Genomic DNA, 18,934 nt, shown 5'->3' with positions numbered 1-18,934 from the left:
TAAGATCATCTCCAACTCATGAGATAAAATTTAAAATATAAGCTCTAAACTCCTCAAACCATCTCTAATCATTGGGCTAAAATAAGCCGTAGAGGGAAAATATATCATATCTAATGGTAAAAAAAAAAAAAAGATTTGACGGCCCAAAATTAAATATAACGTCTAAAATAATTTAAGAAAATTATTTAAATCAAATTTCACTTAAAACTTTATAAATACATATGTATTTGTATGATTTTTAATTACTTATCGAAATTTAAATATTTTTAAATTAAAATGTTCATAAAAATAAATTAGGATAATCTACATAAATTTTATTTTCAAAAAAGTTATCAAGAAAAAAAATTAGACTAAAATTATTATTTAATAATCTCGGGCTAAAATTTTAAGACATAAGATTGGAGGAGAATAACAGTTTATGGGTTATGGCTAAAATTTTTAAGCTTTATCCTTTGAGATGGTCTAATGGGACCATAAATAGGAGTCCATAAAACTGTATATACCTTAAATCTAGGGACAAAAGACTTTTAATGAGTCGGAATATACATAGACTCGCCGGATAACTCAAAAAAATCCTTAAATGTAAGAACTGTATATAGGGACTCAAAGAGGGGTCCACTGTTGATTTTGAGTGGCAAACAAAGCCCACTCAAGTGAGAATGCTACACATCATCCTTCTCATTTTCGTTTTTTTCTTGGTTTTTACGTGAATGCTGGTAGCCATTTCTGCAACTCCCCCTTTATATTTGAACTGTCGGAAAACCAACGGTAGATATAGCTTCTATATTTTTATCAACAACTCCAATAAACGAAATGAATATTAATTGGTGGTGGAAGTCCTATTTCTACCGATGGAGAGATTTTTCAATGTGACCGGTACACAAGGTGATACACCACGTGTCACTATAAAAATGGTGGGATATGTGTGCTAAAAAGTTAATAACTTAAAAAATAAAATTTCTTACCACTTCTATTAAAATATGTGGTGTACCACTTACCTTCCCATCATAACTAAAAATTTCTCTTCCTTTTGCTCTAACACTTAAAACGAAAATTAAAAATTAAACATTGAAAAGTAAACTATAGAACGTCATTTGAATAATCACCGATGACTTTTCAAAAACCTGTCTTAGATTCCCTAAAGACTTTTCTTATTGAAACTTATCGACACAACCGCTCAACTCTCTATAAGAACCACCAACTACTCTTTCACTTAGCAGCTTCACTTGTTCAGGCCAAAAGAACAGCCAAAAAGCAGCTTCTGCTGTCAGCAGCCGTGCTTTTGTGGGAAGCGGCGTTTGTTTAAACCCAGAAAAGCTTTCGTGATGCATTTTCTTCTTCTTCTGACTTTCCCTCTTCTTCTTATCCTCATCTTCAAATTTGTGTACTCAACCATATGGGTACCACTGAGGACACAAACCTATTTCCAAAAGCAAGGCCTGCGCGGCCCCGCCTACCGTCCGGTCGTCGGAAACTCGGCCGAGATCCGCCGTATGTTCGCGGAAGTAGTCTCCAAGCCGCTCCCTTTCGACCACGACATTGTTCGACGCATTACCCCATTTTACCACCAGTGGTCTCTGATGTACGGGAAGAATTTCGTCTACTGGTTCGGGTTGAGGCCCCGAGTGGCAATATCCGACCCGGATATGATCAAGGAAGTCCTTTTCAATTCGGGTGGGTCGTTTAGAAAGGTACCGTCCACACCTCTGACTAAGTTTTTGCTTGGTGACTGGGGGCTCGTTGGCCTCGAGGGCGACAAATGGGCTTTTCACAGAAGGATCGTGAACCAGGCCTTTAGAATGGATCGTGTCAAGGTGAGAACTCCGTTCTTGCACTGTCATCTAGCGTTATCAATTTAATACTATATATCCATATTTATTACTTAACATTATGTTTAAGGTTCAGAGTAGCGTATCAACTATTTTGTCCGTTCATATTATATCTGGTGCATTAGTAACGTAATGTGATAGTGTAACTGTGAAACAAAAAGGTTTCGCATTAGAAGCGGAACCCCGAGTTAGTTAAGCACTAAATGGCTAGAAATTTGATTTGTTACTGGTTTTAATACAACAGAGTTGGGTTCCTGGGATTGTGGAGAGTACGATGAAGATGTTGGAGAAATGGGAGGACGTAAGAGGAGGGAGGGAAGAGTTTGAGTTGGATGTGCACAAAGAACTTCATGAGCTCTTAGGGGAAGTCATATCGAGGACGGCTTTCGGAAGCAGTTTCGAGGAGGGAAAACATGTTTTCGACTTGCAAGAACAACAAATGCATCTTTTCAGTAAGGCCGCAAGGAGCATCTACATTCCTGGATTCAGGTGGAGTAATTTAAACCTTGTTCGTATATATATGTTCTCCTAATCCTTCGTTACCCTCGTTGTTGTCGTTTATATACGCGCTAATTACTGAGATATTCTTAGTTAAACAAGGCGGTTCTATTGATTGGTTTTCTTGGCATGCAGGTTTTTGCCTACCAAGAGTAACAGAGAAAGGTGGAGATTAGATAAGGAAAGTAGTGAATCCATACGGACGTTGATTGCGAAAAATGGCAAAAAGAAGGGAGATTCGAGAAATCTGCTTAGTCTGCTAATGACGCCATACAAGAATCCGGATGGTGAAGAGGAAAAGCTAGGGATACAGGAAGTTATAGATGAATGCAAGACATTCTACTTTGCAGGAAAAGAAACAACAGCTAATCTTTTGACTTGGGCACTACTACTTTTGGCACAGCATCCGGAATGGCAAAGCAAGGCTAGGGAAGAAGTATTCCGTGTTTTCGGAGACAATCAGCTCCCGGTTGCAGAGAATTTGAATGAACTCAAGAATGTAAGCTCGTTCCATTTATTTCGCCAGCATAACGAAATCCATTCCCATTAAAGTAGTACTTAAATTACTGAAACAAGTTGCTTGATCCTCGCATTTTGTTTATTTTCTGTCACTTTTTGAACAGGTAACTATAATCATTAATGAAACGCTCAGGCTATACCCTCCAGCCGCGATGCTTATGAGGGAAACAACAAAGAAGGTTAAGCTCGGGAGCCTGGAAATTCCTGCTGATGCACAACTTTATTTGCCGTTGATCGCTGTCCATCACGACACTGAGATATGGGGAAAAGATGCTCACGAATTCAATCCATCGAGGTTTTTGGAATCTCGAAGGCATTCAGCCTCGTTCATCCCATTTGGCCTGGGGCCTCGAATCTGCGCAGGTCAAACTTCGGCCGTGGTTGAAGCAAAACTAGCGTTAGCACTCATCATCCGGGGCTATTCTTTCACGGTGTCACCAACATATGTTCATGCACCCATGCTGTTTTTAACTTTACAGCCCCAGTACGGCGCTCAGATCCTTTTCACGAAGATTTCAAACTGAAAATTTTGGAGGTTTTTCGACGAAGAAATTTGGGTGGATTTTTTTTTTTTTTTTGGTTGATTTATTTATGCAATAAAAGCTTGGCATGCAATTTCAAATTAGGGTTTCTGTCCTTCAGAGTACTTGCCCATCAATAACTTATGATGTTCTTTCAATTTGGCTTCTTGATTTTTACTTTGGTTATGAGTCACATTTAAAATGTGTCAATTTGCCCTCATTTGTCATATTTTTCTTGGTGAAATAAACAACGCATTTTACTTACCTTTTTATCAGGAAAAAAATTCATAAACATATTAAATAGGTACGCATTATAATTAAATGGTTGTGTTTGTTGAGCAATTTTGTGTGTCTCTCAAGTAGAATTACTATTCAACAAATTATAAAAAAAAAATTATTAGGATGTTGTTATTGTCACTCCAAAAAGAGGTGTTTGTCGATTTTTCTTTGAACTTGTGAGGAGCAGCCAATTTTTCCCATGAGCTTTCATTTTAGCCAATTACGCCCTTAAACTTTTATAATTGGCAATTTTCCCTTGAACTTTAATTTTAGCCGATACCCCATGAATTTTTATAATTGGTCAATTTCTCCCAAAACTTTATTTTTCTAATTGCAAAAAGGTAATTTTATCCCTAATGTGGACACATATTGCTTTTTAATTTTTTCTCTTCTTCTTCTTCTTTTCCACTAGTTCACTCAGTACACTTTTTATTTGAATTTTAGGGTTTAAGAGGAAATTAAAGTTCGGGGAGAAATTGCCCAATTGTAGAAGTTTAGGGTGTAATCGGCTAAAACTAAAATTCAGGAGAAGAATTAATCAATTATAAAAGTTCAGGGTAAATCGCATATAAAATGACAAAAGTGCACTCCTAATCTTTTGGATAGTTTAACATTATATCAAAATCCACTCATTTATTTTCTCATTTACATGTACATAACCTAACTTCCACTTTATTTTATTTTATTTGTAGAAACGTTAATTTATAACCTACCTTCCACATTTTTGAACAGAACAAGACCTACCTTCTACTTCAATTCTCATCGTGTTCCACATATATAATCATTATCGTTTATCTTCTCATTTGAAAATTGAAATGACAAATTTTTTATTCTGATCTAATCACAATTATGGGAGGAAAGATGCAAAGAAGGAACACTTTTATTAATGTGGTTTCCCACTCACATCAACTCACTAACACAATATTTAATAAAGTTCAACGATAGATACGATATTGATTTATGATAGTAAAATTGGGAGACGATATTGATCAATATTTGAATTGAGAGACTAAAGTGAAATTGCCATCAATTTTAGTAATCTTTTGTGATAATTTAGCCTAAAAAATATTGAATTATGATTATGGTCAAGGGCTTTTTTGTGATAAGAATAAAATCTTGGGGTTTTGTGTATAATTTCCCAAAACGTAAAACTATATGTGCAAGAAAGTCGGCGATTCCTTCCATGACTGTTGCTGGTCTTGGACTCCAAGATCAGCCAATATGGCTGCTAACCGTTTGGTTTCGCAGAGTTATGTGGAGATGTGTGACTTTATTTGGGTAGAAAGATCTTCATCTTCACTTATTCATGTACTTAACACTGATAGACTACCTTGCCCACATTAATTTTGTTCAGTTGTGCAAGGGGTGATGCTAGTTGCTTCTTTTTAGTGTCAAGTTTTTCTTCCCCTTGCACTTCCGTCTTTGTTTTTTGGTTGCTTGCCTCGTTGTGGCCTTTTGTTATAATCTCGGCATCTTTGCCCTGGTTAATATTTCCAGTTATCCTCCAATATTATTGGAAGACTACGGATAAATGTCTTCACGTACCGGTCCGAACTAGCCGTTCAGCTGTCAACACAATTACCAAACCACCCTCGTATCAGATCGTAAACTACCGGTAGTGTTCCGTAAATATCAGTACAACCAGTGGTTAAATGGTCAGTAAATTCAACGCCCCATCTGCAGTGAAAAAACCCGAAAGCATAAAACCCGTGAAATTAGAATTTTCTGGGACCCCACTTTTCTAACCGTTGAAGGCGATCGTCGGATTTTTGGGTCTCGGAGAAATTAGGGATGTAGTTCTTGATTTTTCTGGATTGGGGCTTCGAATCCGATCGCGGCTAAGCTCGGTGAGATTTCTATTTCTTTGATTCAGCTATTTTCCATTATTTTAAGTAGGATTTTTGTTACTTTTAGGAGATTGAATTTGAATTTTTTTTTTTCCTGGAGTTTTGCTATACGGTTTATATTGTAAACTACGAGGGGCGGGTACGCTGCCCGGGCGAACTGGCCTAACTCACGTCTGCCTGATTAGATACATGTTGTTGTTAGCTGGCTACTGGGTTTTCTTTAATTTTCAATTTTCTGGTTTATATAGGGATATATCTGATTGCTTGTGGATTATGGAGATTTGTCTGCGGAATTTGTGCTGATACGAATTTCGATAGCTGATGATGTGCACCGTTTGTGTTCATTTCTCAGGATTTTGAACGATTGTGATATATTGGCTGGAGATAGGGGATCATGTGATTAGTTAATGTAGGATTGGATGTGCATATAGTTATGAGATTTAATTTTGCGTACGGGGGTGGCCTTTGTGTTATCTGCAATAGAGGGGTTGAAGCTAAGCTGTTTTGTTTAAGAGGGTAAGATGCCATCTTCTTACTTGTCGAAGATTAGGACTGTGTTGCAGAGATTGATTGTTGGGCAGGAAGGAGCGCTTCAGGAATCAGTAGATGGGTTAATTGGACAGGGAAAATTGTTGTTTGGAAATTCTAAGTTGTTCCAGTCTCCGTTTTCAACTATTTCAGGCCTCCAAGCATTGTTTTCACCAGGCATTGTTTTTGCTGCGAGGTTGGATTCGCAGCTAGTTAACAAAAGAAGGAACATTTCTGTTGTTGAAGAGATTTCGCGCATTATTTCAACCCCATCTGTGTCAGGGCCTTCAATTCAGGTTTGCGGGTATCATATCGATTGTGTGCTTTCTGAGCCCAGTCAGTTTGTGACCAGAAGTAAGTTTCAGAATAAACCTATGGCTGCTTGTGGTTCTAGAACTTTATTTGGGGGATTCTGCCCAGATAATTTAACTTCAAGGCCTGGGCTTCATGCAATGGTACCCAAAAGTGCCTGTACATTATACAACAAAAGAAGTTCGGACTGTTTTCAAACAGCTAGCATGAGTTTGAATAAAAGTGGGCAGTCCAACACTAATGTAATTCATGGGTATTTGATTTATGAAGTTGGAAAGAGATGGTGTAATTCCTCCCCAAGTGAAGGATCAGGGTCAAGAGAATTTCATGGTTCATCAACATGCTCATCTACAAGGACTGCCCATGACGTGTCTTTCGATAGTTCTGCTTCTGAAGGGCAAGTTTCAAGTTCTGCAGATTCATCTAATGAGTAAGTTCTAGAGACCAGTTTTTATCTCAAATGCTTTGTCATATTTGTCTCTGAGATGTTATTTATTTGTTGTCTTATGTAGTTGAGAGGCATAATATTTTATTTTTAAATGCGCATCTTGACTGATTTCATTTTTCCTAGCTCTCGGTGTAACAGACATCCTGCTACTAGGGTTTCCTTTAATTTAATTGAAAGTTAGATATGACGAGAAATTGCATAGTTATATAGTTAGGATATTTTGTAGGTTTCTAGATTTGAAGAGAATTGAGAAATCACTAAATCTTTATATGCGCTCACAAATTACAAGTCACAATTAGTTCTCTCTGCTAATTTAGTATATTTTGTTCACTAACAACCTGCATATATTACGTAAATACTGACTTATGGGAATATAAAGTATTCTGCAGTGGAAAAGTATTTGGTCTGATTTTATTTGTCTTACTTTTAGTGCAATAAGTCTCAGCATTTGTTAAGCATACATTGCTATGGTTACAGGAAGATTACAGATGGAAAGTCCCTAAAACTAACTTCAGGATCATATTACCTGCCCCATCCAGATAAAGAGGAAACTGGCGGGGAGGATGCTCACTTCATTTGTGCAAATGAACAAGCAATAGGGGTGGCGGATGGTGTTGGTGGCTGGGCAGATCTCGGTGTTAATTCCGGATTGTACTCCAGAGAACTGATGTCTAATTCTGTGGCCGCTGTTCAGGAGGAGCCCAAGGGTGCCATTGACCCTGCTCGGGTATTGGAGAAAGCTCACTCGAGCACGAAAGCCAGGGGTTCCTCAACAGCATGCATCATAGCACTCACAGAACAGGTGGGGAACTTCTCTTCGTTCTAAGCAGGATGTTTATGCTTGCATCAAAGGAACAAATATCCATTATTTTGAGGCCTTTTAAATTGCCATATGCTGAAATAATGAACTTTGTAGTAAAAATAACTATTGAAGTCTCAGCTCTTACGTTTTATTTTGTTGTAAGAGTGGTTTTTGTAGATTAAATGGATTGCAAGGGTCTCATAATAATGCTATTTTATCATATTTACGATTCAGGGACTTGCATTAACTGTTTTTGATCTCACTGCAGGGTATTCATGCAGTTAATTTAGGTGATAGTGGTTTATAGTGGTTCGAGGCGGGTCCACCGTCTTTAGATCTCCTGTGCAACAGCATAATTTTAACTTTTCCTATCAACTGGGGACTGGAAACAACGGTGATCTACCTAGCTCTGGCCAGGTCAGCAGCAATGTTTTCCAAATTTCTTTATGCTGGTTGATAAATATCGCTAATAGATTGTTAGAGTTGCCACTAAGTACTACAGTCTAGTGGTATTCCTCTTCGCCTAGAAGTGAGAGGCCTTAGGTTCGAATCTTGTGGATGGCGAATTCGATACCAAATTAGGCTACCCATTGTGTGGTTTAGCTGAACTCTCCTTCCCTCTAGTGTAAAAATATCGATGTCCTCAAAAAAAAAAAAAAGATTATTTGAGTTTGTTGCAAAAACAAGTTACGACGTCAAGAACATGATTTCATGATTTTTCATTTAATGTTTCAAATGTCCTGGAATGATCGTCGTACATATAACAAAGCTAAGATGGTTTTGTTTGATTCAGGTTTTTACTGTCCCTGTTGCACCCAGGGATGTTATAATTGCCGGAACTGATGGCCTGTTCGACAACTTGTACAACAACGAGATTACTGCGGTAGTGGTCCATGCCATGAGAGCTGGCTTTGGGCCTCAGGTGACAGCGCAGAAGATTGCAGCGTTGGCACGCCAACGAGCACAGGATCGAAACCGGCAGACGCCTTTCTCCACTGCCGCTCAAGATGCTGGGGTCCTTCATTATGGCGGCAAGCTTGATGATATAACCGTTGTTGTTTCATATGTGACCAGTTCAAATGATCCATGATACAAACAATTGGACTCTCTCTCTCTCTCATGTATATGCTACATTTCTCCCTCTTTCCTTCATCTCCCTTTTTGCTCACATGGATAAAATTCCATTGCATTTCTTTTGTAATGACATTACTTTTACTTTATTACATTCTTCTTTCTTTTATTTTTATTCCTTTAGTGATATTCTTCTTTTTATCTTTTCTCGTCTTATTTGCGCGCATCAGAGTCTCTTTACATCCAACCTACTATTTACACAAATTTTATTTGATTTATTTGCCCAACTTTAGTTCCTAAACTACCTTCATTCACTATAAAGAAACCTACTCAGTTATCTTATCTTTTTACACTTTTTTTTTTTTATTGTTATCAAGTTGATGAATATTATTCTAGAAAATTTTATTTAAACCCAACTTTCTTATATCTATACACTACAGAAAAAATTTATCTATCCAACTTTTAAAGTTTGTCTTTAAATAAATATTAAAAAAAAAGAATTTTATAACCCAAAACACAAACAACAACAATAATCTCTCTACACCCCCTTTGTGTTTAATCCGGAGAATCCAATCCTAACAACGGTAAATATCACATAACAATATATTATTAGGAAAATTAATGAAAATGGTTTGAAAACTTTGAGTTTTAATGATAAGGACAAAATAAAGGGTAAAGTGAATAGTACCAGGATTGACTTTTTAGTGTAAAAATATGGTTTTTCGTTAAAGTGAACAGTAACATGCGCTTTTCGTTAAAGTTCCTATTATTATTAGACCGAAATGCCATTACGACGATAAAATCCTTTTATATAACCCTTCTTTACTGGACTTTCGCTGTTAGGCCCACTAGGCGTGGTTAAACTGAAACTAAATTAACTGTCCACCCAAAAAACGACAAACTTCACACACAAAAACAACACCAAATCTTGGCCGATGTGCAAACAAAGACAGCAATGATGGTTCTCTAGTTCCGTACATGCAAAGCACCGAATCTTTGCCAGCTCGATCTTTTCCCTCTCTCCTCGGGTCCCTGAGAGAGAGCAATCTCACTGCTCCGCTGTTATTTTGAAAGCGAAAGTGGCAACTCCACCACAACCGCCGCGACCGCCGCCGCCACCGCCGCAACCGGCAGAGCAGTAATCGAATACTGATTTGTTTCATCTCTTTCTCGCTAACGGCTGCGAACGACTCGAGAGAGAGAGTGAAAGAAGGCGGGAATGATGGCAGTTCGTCGAGAGGGGTCGTTGATGAGGGACAAGACGCAGTCGTTTCGTGGATCTCGAATCGTGACCGCCATTGTCATCGGAATCCTACTCGGCTCCGTCGTCGCCTACTTGTTTCCTCTCGGGTTCCTGAGCTCCGATCGGCCTATCCAAAACCGCAGATTCGGGAAATCGGATCTCCAGGTTTGGATCTCGCTTCCTTAATTTACTCACTCGTTGCCTTTTCGCTTTTAATTAGCGCTAATTACATATCTTAATCGCTTCATTTAGTGATTTGATTATGCCAGTCTGCATTTTGCTGATAGAACTTACTTGTAAAGCTTACATTTTTCTGAGAAATTGGATTCAGTTTCTAATCAATTTAGTCCAGAAGCAGTTACGAAGTGTTGTTCGGGATTGCAGAAAGCACTTCCAGCAGTTAGGAAGTGCTTTTATTATAAAAAAGGTCGTACCCGGCTCCCGCTTTACGCAGGGTCTGGGAGAGGTGAATGTCAGCTAGCCTTACCCCATTTTATGAAGAGGAATCCAAGTGTTTCTTCCGCGGGCGCTTCTCGGAACAGCGTTTCTGCGATCCATAAACAAGTTTTTTTTTAAGAATGTAGCAATGGTCCCTCAACTTAAATCAAATTGGAGCAATGGTCCTCAACTAAAATTCTATTACCATTGGTCCCTCAACTCATCAAAATGTGTAGTTATGACCCTTATCGTCAACTTCGTCAGAATTTTGTTAAAATAAGTTATGTTGGAAGGACCATTGCTACAATTGGGGTTTCTCAACTCATCAAAATGTGTATCTATGGTCATTTTCGTCAACTTTGTCAGAATTTTGTCAAAATAAGTTAGGTTGGAAGAATCATTACTGTTAAAGTTTGAGGGACCATTGCTTCAATTGGGTTAAAGTTGAGGGACCATTTCTTCAGTTAGATTAAAGTTAAGGGACCAATGATAATGGATTTTTAGTTGAGGGACCATAGCAGCACGCTTTGATGAGTTCAGGGACCAATGGTAATGGATTTTTAGTTGAGGGACTATTGCTCCAATTGAGTTAAAATTAAGAGACCATTTATACAATTTACTCTCTTTTTTATGGCAAAACGTTGTCAGAAGTGCTTTCGGTGTCATATAACGCTTTTAGCCCTTCCAGAAGCATTGATCTCATCGATCTTTAGTTTGCATTAAGCTCACAGATTGTAATTGGTATTTTAGAAGTATCGATATAATGCTAAATAGCATAATTTTTTAAAATGTGGAACGATGTCATATGGCTGGCTATGCGATTTTTGCTTGCAGGTTAGCTCATCACAGTGTGAATCAACAGAACGGATTACCTCGTTGAGGTCCGATATTGCATCATTGTCGGACAAGAATGACGAGTTGAAGAAGGAGGTGCAGGAACTAACTGAAAAGCTACGTCTGTCTGAACAAGGAAAGGATCTTGCACATGAGCAGTTTTCTGTGTTAGGTAAACCACATAAGGCTGGCCCTTTTGGTACCGTCAAGGGCTTGAGAACTAACCCGACAGTTGTTCCTGATGAATCCGTGAATCCGAGGTTGGCAAAGATCTTGGAGGAAGTTGCAGTTCAAAAAGAGCTTATAGTTGCACTTGCGAATTCAAATGTGAAAGTCATGTTGGAGGTATGGTTTACTAGCATCAAGAAAGTTGGTATAACCAATTATCTGGTAGTAGGATTAGACGATGAAATTGAAGAATTTTGCAAAGCTAATGACGTTCCTGTATACAAGAGAGATTCGGATGAGGGTATTGATCCAATTGCGAAGAAGGGAGGTAACCATGCCGTCTCAGGGTTGAAGTTTCGCATCTTGAGGGAGTTTCTGCAACTCGGTTATAGTGTTCTTCTCTCGGATGTTGATATAGTATATTTGCAAAACCCGTTCAATCATCTTTATCGAGATTCTGATGTAGAGTCCATGACCGATGGTCACAATAACTATACAGCTTATGGATTTAATGATGTGTTTGACGAACCCTCTATGGGGTGGGCTCGTTATGCTCACACGATGAGGATATGGGTTTACAACTCTGGTTTCTTTTACATAAGACCTACGCTCCCTGCAATTGAGCTTTTGGATCGTGTGGCTGAACGACTCTCTAGGCCACAAAAAGCATGGGACCAAGCTGTATTCAACGAGGAACTATTTTTCCCTTCTCATCCGGGGTACAGTGGCCTTCATGCTTCCAAGAGAACCATGGATTTCTATCTCTTTATGAATAGCAAGGTCCTCTTCAAGACGGTCAGGAAAGACGCTAACTTGAAAAAGTTGAAACCAGTAATCCTTCATGTAAACTACCACCCGGATAAACTTCCAAGGATGCAGGCAATTATGGAGTTCTACTTCAACGGCAAGCAAGATGCGCTGGAACCTTTCCCTGACGGTTCTCAATGGTAGTATAGTTCAACAGACTCCCGGATGCGCTAAAATCTACGTACACATGCTCTGCAATTCAATTGATACTGGTTTGGATACATCGACTGCACATTCTGAGGCCAATTCGAAGTATTTCTTCTTTCTTTTTTGCTTTTTCCCGTGTTTCCTTTCAAATTTTCGATTTATATGGATAGTAACATTTTAAGTTTCACCAGATATCTCCTGAGATGAACGTTGTTCTGTACCATATTATACCAAGAAATCTAACTCGAGGGTTTCTCATCTTTCGTCATCGACAGCTTTGCGACGTCCTTGGTCTTTAAACTCTGCATATTTATTCTGATTGGATTTTGAAATGGATATTGTGTTTGACGTACAACCTCGTTGAAACGGGGCAGCCTGAGCATTTGCCTCGGGTAAAGTCTGTAATACGACACATGATCTGGGAGAAACTGTCATACTGACTCGTGATGTTACAATCAGTCGTCCTACATGTAGCAGTGTGACGGTCACAGATTGCCGGAAGTATCAAATTTATTAGTTACAAAATTTTCTGATATCTTTGGATAAATTGCCCACCATGAAATGCACAGCGATTAACAGATTTCGGGTGCCTACCAAAACAAAATCGTAAATCCAAACTCTCCAATAAGGCAATAGCTTCCTCCAACTCTTTTGGACTCTTCCACTTATCCAGAAACACTTCCATCCAAATTCCGCGTTACTTTCTCCCGTTTTGTGTGGCCTCAAAATCCCATGCAAACATTCCCAACCTGATCCCCACCTCCTCCTCCTGAATTCTCCCTTTTGATTCCGATTTCGACAAGTCGAAAAATCTTCCCCTGCAACTGTTTCAGTGAAACATAAGGGTTTCGTGTCTCATTCGAATTGTCTTCTGGTTGTGAGTTTTGTTTCGATGAATTGTTAGTTGGGACTTGGTTGGTGATTGAAATGGAGCGATTTTCGCAACGGGAGAGCCTTCTTCTCGGCTACAGTCCTCAGAGAGCGTTCGTCAACTCCGGTTCTTCTTCCCACACTCCCACCAAAAACTCGGACGTTGATTTTCATGACGTCTTTGGTGGCCCGCCGAGGCGGTGGTCTGTTAACGACATGAGGTACAGCTTCAGCGAAGCTACCGAGAGCAGCGGACTGAAAGGGGATGCTGATGACGATGACGACGATGATGATTGGTCCAGTTTGAATGAGAAGCCGGTGTTTGGGGAAGGGTCCGTGAACAGAAGACGGACCCAGAGCGATGACTTCTTTGATGACATCTTTAATGGCAATCACTCTGTCAGTTCTAGTCCAAGGAGGCTTCAGAGGGACCCTTTTGCTTCGGCGCCAGGTTCTCGGGTTCTAAGCCCCGCCCACCCCCTGCTGCACAAAACCGAGCCCTCTGCAGCTTCTTCACTGCCTGCACAATTCAGGTACCATAGAAACTTGAGGAACAAGAAATACAATATGTTTGAGCAGCTGCTAATTTTGTTCATTATATATTGAATCAATCATGCGTTAATTACCTTATTTGCTTCAAAATTTCTCAGCCTCCCCGCCGGATTTAGCAAAGGGCTGGTGGAGCTGCCTCGTTCGAGGTCTCTTTCTAGATTTTCGAACCGAGCAATCCAAAGTCACGATAAGTCGAGAAATGATATTCGATCCAGTACTCGCCGGAGCTCCTCATACCAACATTCTTCTCCTGTTGGCGAAGGGTCCTCGAGCTTGGCTACATCCGATAAAGTAGACACAGGAGGGAATTCGGAAAAGGATTCAAAGAGTTCGGAAAATGCAACTTCTAGCAGTCCGTTTCAGTTTCATTTCTCGATTTACAAATGGGCAGTGCCAATGGTGATGCCTCTTAGGGGGCGGAATGGTTCAAGAGTGCAGAAAAGAACTAAAAACGAGGAAGGGTCAAGCACAAATGAATGCGCTGCTACTGAGAGTCCACTCGATGATGCTAGGTCTCCCACCGTGGAACTAATCAAACAAGAAAATGACTTGCGTGTTGATGAAACCACTCCTAATAAAGTAGATCCGCGACAATTTGTTGAGGAAGCGGTTCTTCCCCTAGCTGAATCAGAAACCTTCAGCAGCCTTCGTGACACTGCTGAAGATGTTTCCGGTAACACCATCTCATTCCGTAAAAGTGAAGATATAGAGCCTCATCCTTTACTTCAAACAGCTTCTTCTGAAGACCGACAGAAAGAAATTCCCGTGCTTATGGAGCAAGTTCACAAGCCAGATCAAAATCATGTTCCTTCTTTCTTTTTTGATGAAGATCTTCAACAAGGTATGTTAAATTCTTAACTGTCATGGCGAGGTAACTGTCATCATGTACTACCGCTGACACCACACCTGAATTTTCATATGCAATGCAGGCAATGATGAGGTAACTAAATCGAGTGGTAAAAAGGAAAGCGTGGTTAAAGGCGCCAAAAAATCATCTGTAGATGTTGGCGCTAATAAGACTGCAAAACATCAGCACTTAAAAAGAAGTTGCTCGACTAAAGTTGAAGTTAATAAGGCAAGTTTCCAAGGTTCAACGAAGAACTCGGGAGATAATCTCAGGAGAAGCAAAGTTAAGGGTAAGGTGAAGGACCTTGTTAAAATGTTCAACCAAGAAGTTTTGTGTAAACCCACATATGATGGTAGTGACCTTGGAAGTCAGAGCTATACAATGAAGGAGAAAGGTGGTTTCAAAGCAGAGAATGAAGCGAGTATTACCGCAACAAAAATGAACAAGGACTTGCCAAAGTCCGATGTGAAAAACGCATTTTCTGATGCTCCCGTAATGGTAATCAATTCAGAATGGTTTGAGTTCGCATAGCCAAAAACGAAATGATTTTGTTTTCTTCAACATTTTTCTGAATATAACTCTTTTTTTCCTACTCTTTCCAGATGAAGGAAGATCTCCAACAGCTAGAGAAAGAAAATATTGAAGCAAAGACTGCTCCCTATACACATAATAATGCTCCCGCGCAGGACACCCCTGCATCAAGTACCGGTTAGTTCTCCTAATCTTGTTTAAGGAATGTGGCTTAGCTAAGTAGGGGAAGAACTGGTATACAAACATAAAACCAATTGGCAAATGGCAATATTGGGAGTCGCCCAACCTCTTATAAACCCATGCAAGGTCCCTCCTCCCATCAATGTCGGATTCATCCTCAACAGATATCATACATCAGTTCTTTGTATTTCAGTTTACTGCAGGCTTAGTAACTTTTCACTTTTCCACGTATCTAGTGATAGTCTAATGAAAGGCGTGCAACTTATTCATTAACTTCTGAGCTTTGACAGGATCAGCTCGCAACGGATCAAATGCTACCGTTGAAGATGCAGATGAGTCCTCCCACGAAAACTTCCAGGTGTGTAATTCTTATATAAAAGAACCGTTTCCTGTAGTCTATAAATTACGCTCGTTTTCTATGAATTTAGTTTTCCTTCGTCCAGTCTCTACTTAATCCTTCAGTGCAGTATTTACGACGAAATTTCTGATGAGGTACTCTACTTGACAGATGAAAGAAATAACTCAAGATGAGGAAAAAGAACCGCAACCACAACCCGTCAACAATCATGAAGAACTCCAGGTAAATATATAACAAACAAACACAGCATGCTGTTATGGTTTCCGGAAAGCAGTAATGTAACATCCCATAAATTGCAGGCGATTGATGCTAAGATACTACAATGGTCAAGAGGAAAGGAAGGAAACATCCGCTCGCTGCTCACTACCATGCAAATTGTAAGCATTGATTCGTTGTTTGTTTCCTTCCAGTTTGCTCTATCTTCAAAAGTGGCCGCGGATATTGCATAACAGCACGCTTCATGGCATAAACTTCACCGTTTCTTTGTCACTAAGATTGAAGACTTCCATGAGTAAATATTTCTCAAGCACGAGGTTGAAGCCTGACTACTCGTTCAGCAACTAATGCGGGTTTAAACCGATACATGGCAGGTTCTTTGGCCCGAGAGCGGGTGGAAGACGGTACCTCTTGTAGATATAATCGAAGGAAATTCCGTGAAAAGAGCGTACCAAAGAGCGCTGCTATGTTTACACCCGGATAAGCTGCGGCAGAAGGGTGCTGCTTCACATCACAAATACCTTGCAGCAAAAGTTTTTGATGTCTTGCAGGTCAGTAATTTGTTAAGAATCGATCGATCAACTGCTAATTTCTCCATTTTTTACTACAAAAACAGTAACTAATGCTCGTGGTGAATTTTTTTTTTTACTTGTTTTGGGCAAATGCAGGAAGCCTGGGATCATTTCAATTCACTTGGCTCACTATGACAAAGTTTTGTTCCGAAGTCACGTGTCAGATTATGATTGGTCGAGTTCGTGTTTGTTCAACTGTATATAATTAAATCGACGTATATATACACAAGCTGATAAGGCGTAAATAAGTTGACTAGGGCAAAAGTACCATTTGTACCCAAGTTCCAGTCCCTCTCTAGGTTAAAATAAATTAAGGTCTCGCTTGAAAAGTACTTTTAAATGATTGAAATCACGTTCAAAGAAAATGTTTTTGGGCTCCAAGAGCATTTGAAATACTTCCTACAAATGCTAACGTGTGCTTCTTGCAGGAAGTACTTCACACACTTTTGGAATCTAAAAAGAATTTTTTTTAAAAACGCTTTTAGTCATTTAAAAGCACTTCTCAAATAAGTCATAGTATTTCCCTTGAATAAAGGAAAACTAATGAAAATGGCTTGAAAATTTTGAGTTTTAACGATAAAAAAAAAAAAAAAAGTAAAATGAATAGTATCATGATTAATTTTTTAATATAAAAATATGATTTTTCGTTAAAGTTCCCATTGAATAAACGAAGAAAACAAACCCGAAGTAAAGAAATTGCTTAATTGGGCCAGGCCCTTAACATTTAGCTTTCCAATGCCGTACCCCGTGAACAACTTAAAGTGAATTTCCCATTTTGCCACTGCGATTGGATTGAAAGCGACTGTAGACTGGGACCCACCCGAAAAAAGGCCAAATTGGATAAGACAGTGGCACGGGTGACCGGTGGGGTCCAAACTTTTGAAATTGTGCTCCTGTCCACGTGTTTATTTGTACCACTCGACAGCTTTATATTCATGCAATACGCTTGTCGTTTCTAGCGTTCCCATTTTGCAGTAGATTGTCGTCTACCTAAAATTACTAAAGTTTGAAACTATACAACCGTTAGATTAAATTTAAAGAAATTTAACGAAAAACTTCTGGTACTGTTTATTTTAACGAAAAATCATATTTTTACACTAAAAAGTCAATTCTGGTACTATTTACTTTACCCTTTATTTCATCATTATCGTTAAAACTCAAAGTTTTCAAATCATTTTCATTAGTTTTTCTTTAAATTTAATATATTTTTGTAGAATCGTATTAGTTTATTTTTTTTATTATAAATAAAGTTTTAATGGTTTTAAATTTATTTATTTATTTGCATAAATAATTTATTATAAATAGTGTATTCAAATGTAGATCTCGTTTAAATATATTACGAAATAAATCGTTTTTATCAAAATACTTGTCAAAGCATCTGTTTCTGAATCCTAATCCGGTTATAAACAAAAACATTGTTCAAACTTCAAATAATCCCTGGTGGGACATTTATATATATAACACTTCAACAATAATTAAGCTATCACCGTCTATCCTATTTTATGGTTTATTTTTAAAAAAATTGGGTAATTATTATTGGTTTATTTATTTTTAGATATTTGATGGTGATATTTTTTTTTGTTGAATCTGAGTGGTGATATGTATTTATTGAGTAGAGAGTACGACCAGCCCGGCACAAGATGTCCGTGGAAGCCTTCAAATCAGTAGACATAAAGCATATTGTTCTGGTCAATATGACTACGCTCAAGTTTGTGAATTCTTTTTTTATATGAAAACACATATTAGTAACTAAATTGATTGTTACAGAAATACCGTGTTTATTTTTTCTTGTCGAGAAAATTATAGTGTTTGTTATCGCAATGATTTGTTATTTGGATTTTCAATCTCGACCCTTGTAGTTCTAAAACATGCGCTCCTGATGATCATTTTCATTAAGTCTGTTTATTTGGGTAATATGTCTGTCATCAATCTTCAAAACTAATGGGGTTGTGACCTAATTTTTTTTTAGGAACTTTAACGAAAAACTCCCGGTACTGTTCACTTTAACGAAAAACCACATTTTTAAACTAAAAAGTCAATTCTGTTACTATTCACTTTACCCTTTATTGTCTTTATCATTAAAACTCAAAGTTTTCAAGTTCTTTTCGTTAGTTTTTTTTTTTTTTTTGTGAGATAATAATTTTTTAAAATTAATTATTCAACTTTCAACTTAAATTGACTTATTTTCTAATCATTACACTATTTCTAGTTAAATTAAAGTTATTACTCTTTTCCAGAAAAAGTAGTTTTCATAAAATAAGTATTATTATTTTCTAATCAGGGGGTTTAGTAAAACTTAAAACTTTTCCTCATTTCACTTGTGGTTTAACAACCATGTTTCGCTGCTGAAAGAAGAGCAGCAAGTACTAAGTGCTGCTGAAACCTAATAACAAATGGACCAATAACAAATGGACAAGTGTCCAATCCTAATTTTCAATCTTAATTATTTAGACACGTGTTCATTTGTAATTGATTTTTCAGTAGCACTTGCCGTTCTTCTTTCATCAACGAAGCATA

General features: G+C 38.3%; 3 protein-coding genes and 1 pseudogene across 5 annotated transcripts; all 4 read left to right on the top strand.

Annotated features, from left to right (window-relative positions):
- Nucleotides 1-1,126: 1,126 nt before the first annotated feature.
- Nucleotides 1,127-3,631, top strand: LOC103440492 (cytochrome P450 734A1-like). Its single transcript, XM_008379183.4, has 4 exons — nt 1,127-1,814; nt 2,074-2,318; nt 2,463-2,826; nt 2,951-3,631. The coding sequence occupies exons 1-4, from the start codon at nt 1,326-1,328 to the stop codon at nt 3,368-3,370; spliced, it is 1,518 nt and encodes a 505-aa protein (XP_008377405.3). The 5' UTR covers nt 1,127-1,325; the 3' UTR covers nt 3,371-3,631.
- A 1,724-nt stretch (nt 3,632-5,355) lies between these two features.
- On the top strand, nt 5,356-8,829 carry LOC103440493 (probable protein phosphatase 2C 55; annotated as a pseudogene). The gene is made up of 5 exons (XR_011583578.1): nt 5,356-5,493; nt 5,846-6,763; nt 7,259-7,583; nt 7,852-8,000; nt 8,377-8,829. The product of XR_011583578.1 is annotated as a probable protein phosphatase 2C 55 (transcript).
- Nucleotides 8,830-9,559: 730 nt separating this feature from the next.
- Nucleotides 9,560-12,559, top strand: LOC103440496 (arabinosyltransferase RRA3-like). Its single transcript, XM_008379186.4, has 2 exons — nt 9,560-10,062; nt 11,170-12,559. Exons 1-2 carry the CDS (start codon nt 9,874-9,876, stop codon nt 12,286-12,288), a joined length of 1,308 nt encoding a protein of 435 aa, XP_008377408.3. The 5' UTR covers nt 9,560-9,873; the 3' UTR covers nt 12,289-12,559.
- Nucleotides 12,560-12,726: 167 nt separating this feature from the next.
- LOC103440548 (J domain-containing protein required for chloroplast accumulation response 1) lies at nt 12,727-16,698 on the top strand. 2 transcript variants are annotated; one of them, XM_029106652.2, is made up of 9 exons: nt 12,727-13,694; nt 13,812-14,554; nt 14,643-15,058; nt 15,163-15,268; nt 15,562-15,629; nt 15,780-15,851; nt 15,929-16,006; nt 16,220-16,396; nt 16,514-16,698. In XM_029106652.2, exons 1-9 carry the CDS (start codon nt 13,219-13,221, stop codon nt 16,550-16,552), a joined length of 2,175 nt encoding a protein of 724 aa, XP_028962485.2. In that variant the 5' UTR covers nt 12,727-13,218; the 3' UTR covers nt 16,553-16,698. The 2 variants fall into 2 exon arrangements, with proteins under 2 accessions (XP_028962485.2, XP_028962486.2); XM_029106653.2 differs by having other exon boundaries at nt 12,986-13,694; nt 15,568-15,629.
- The last annotated feature ends 2,236 nt before the right edge of the window (nt 16,699-18,934 follow it).

The sequence above is a fragment of the Malus domestica genome, chromosome 08 (assembly GCF_042453785.1).
Source record: "Malus domestica chromosome 08, GDT2T_hap1".
Classification (NCBI taxonomy): Eukaryota; Viridiplantae; Streptophyta; class Magnoliopsida; order Rosales; family Rosaceae; genus Malus; species Malus domestica.
This window is presented reverse-complemented; position numbering and strand designations above follow the sequence as displayed.

Excerpts from the sequence above, each read along its gene's own strand:
- LOC103440548 (XM_029106652.2), top strand. The coding sequence starts at position 13,219 with ATGGAGCGATTTTCGCAACGGGAGAGCCTTCTTCTCGGCTACAGTCCT. Across the intron at positions 15,269-15,561 it reads CACCCCTGCATCAAGTACCG|GATCAGCTCGCAACGGATCA; the intron begins GTTAGTTCTCCT and ends GAGCTTTGACAG. Across the intron at positions 15,852-15,928 it reads ACAATCATGAAGAACTCCAG|GCGATTGATGCTAAGATACT; the intron begins GTAAATATATAA and ends CATAAATTGCAG.
- LOC103440496 (XM_008379186.4), top strand. The coding sequence starts at position 9,874 with ATGATGGCAGTTCGTCGAGAGGGGTCGTTGATGAGGGACAAGACGCAG. Across the intron at positions 10,063-11,169 it reads TCGGGAAATCGGATCTCCAG|GTTAGCTCATCACAGTGTGA; the intron begins GTTTGGATCTCG and ends TTTTGCTTGCAG.
- LOC103440492 (XM_008379183.4), top strand. The coding sequence starts at position 1,326 with ATGCATTTTCTTCTTCTTCTGACTTTCCCTCTTCTTCTTATCCTCATC. Across the intron at positions 2,319-2,462 it reads ATCTACATTCCTGGATTCAG|GTTTTTGCCTACCAAGAGTA; the intron begins GTGGAGTAATTT and ends CTTGGCATGCAG. Across the intron at positions 2,827-2,950 it reads ATTTGAATGAACTCAAGAAT|GTAACTATAATCATTAATGA; the intron begins GTAAGCTCGTTC and ends CTTTTTGAACAG.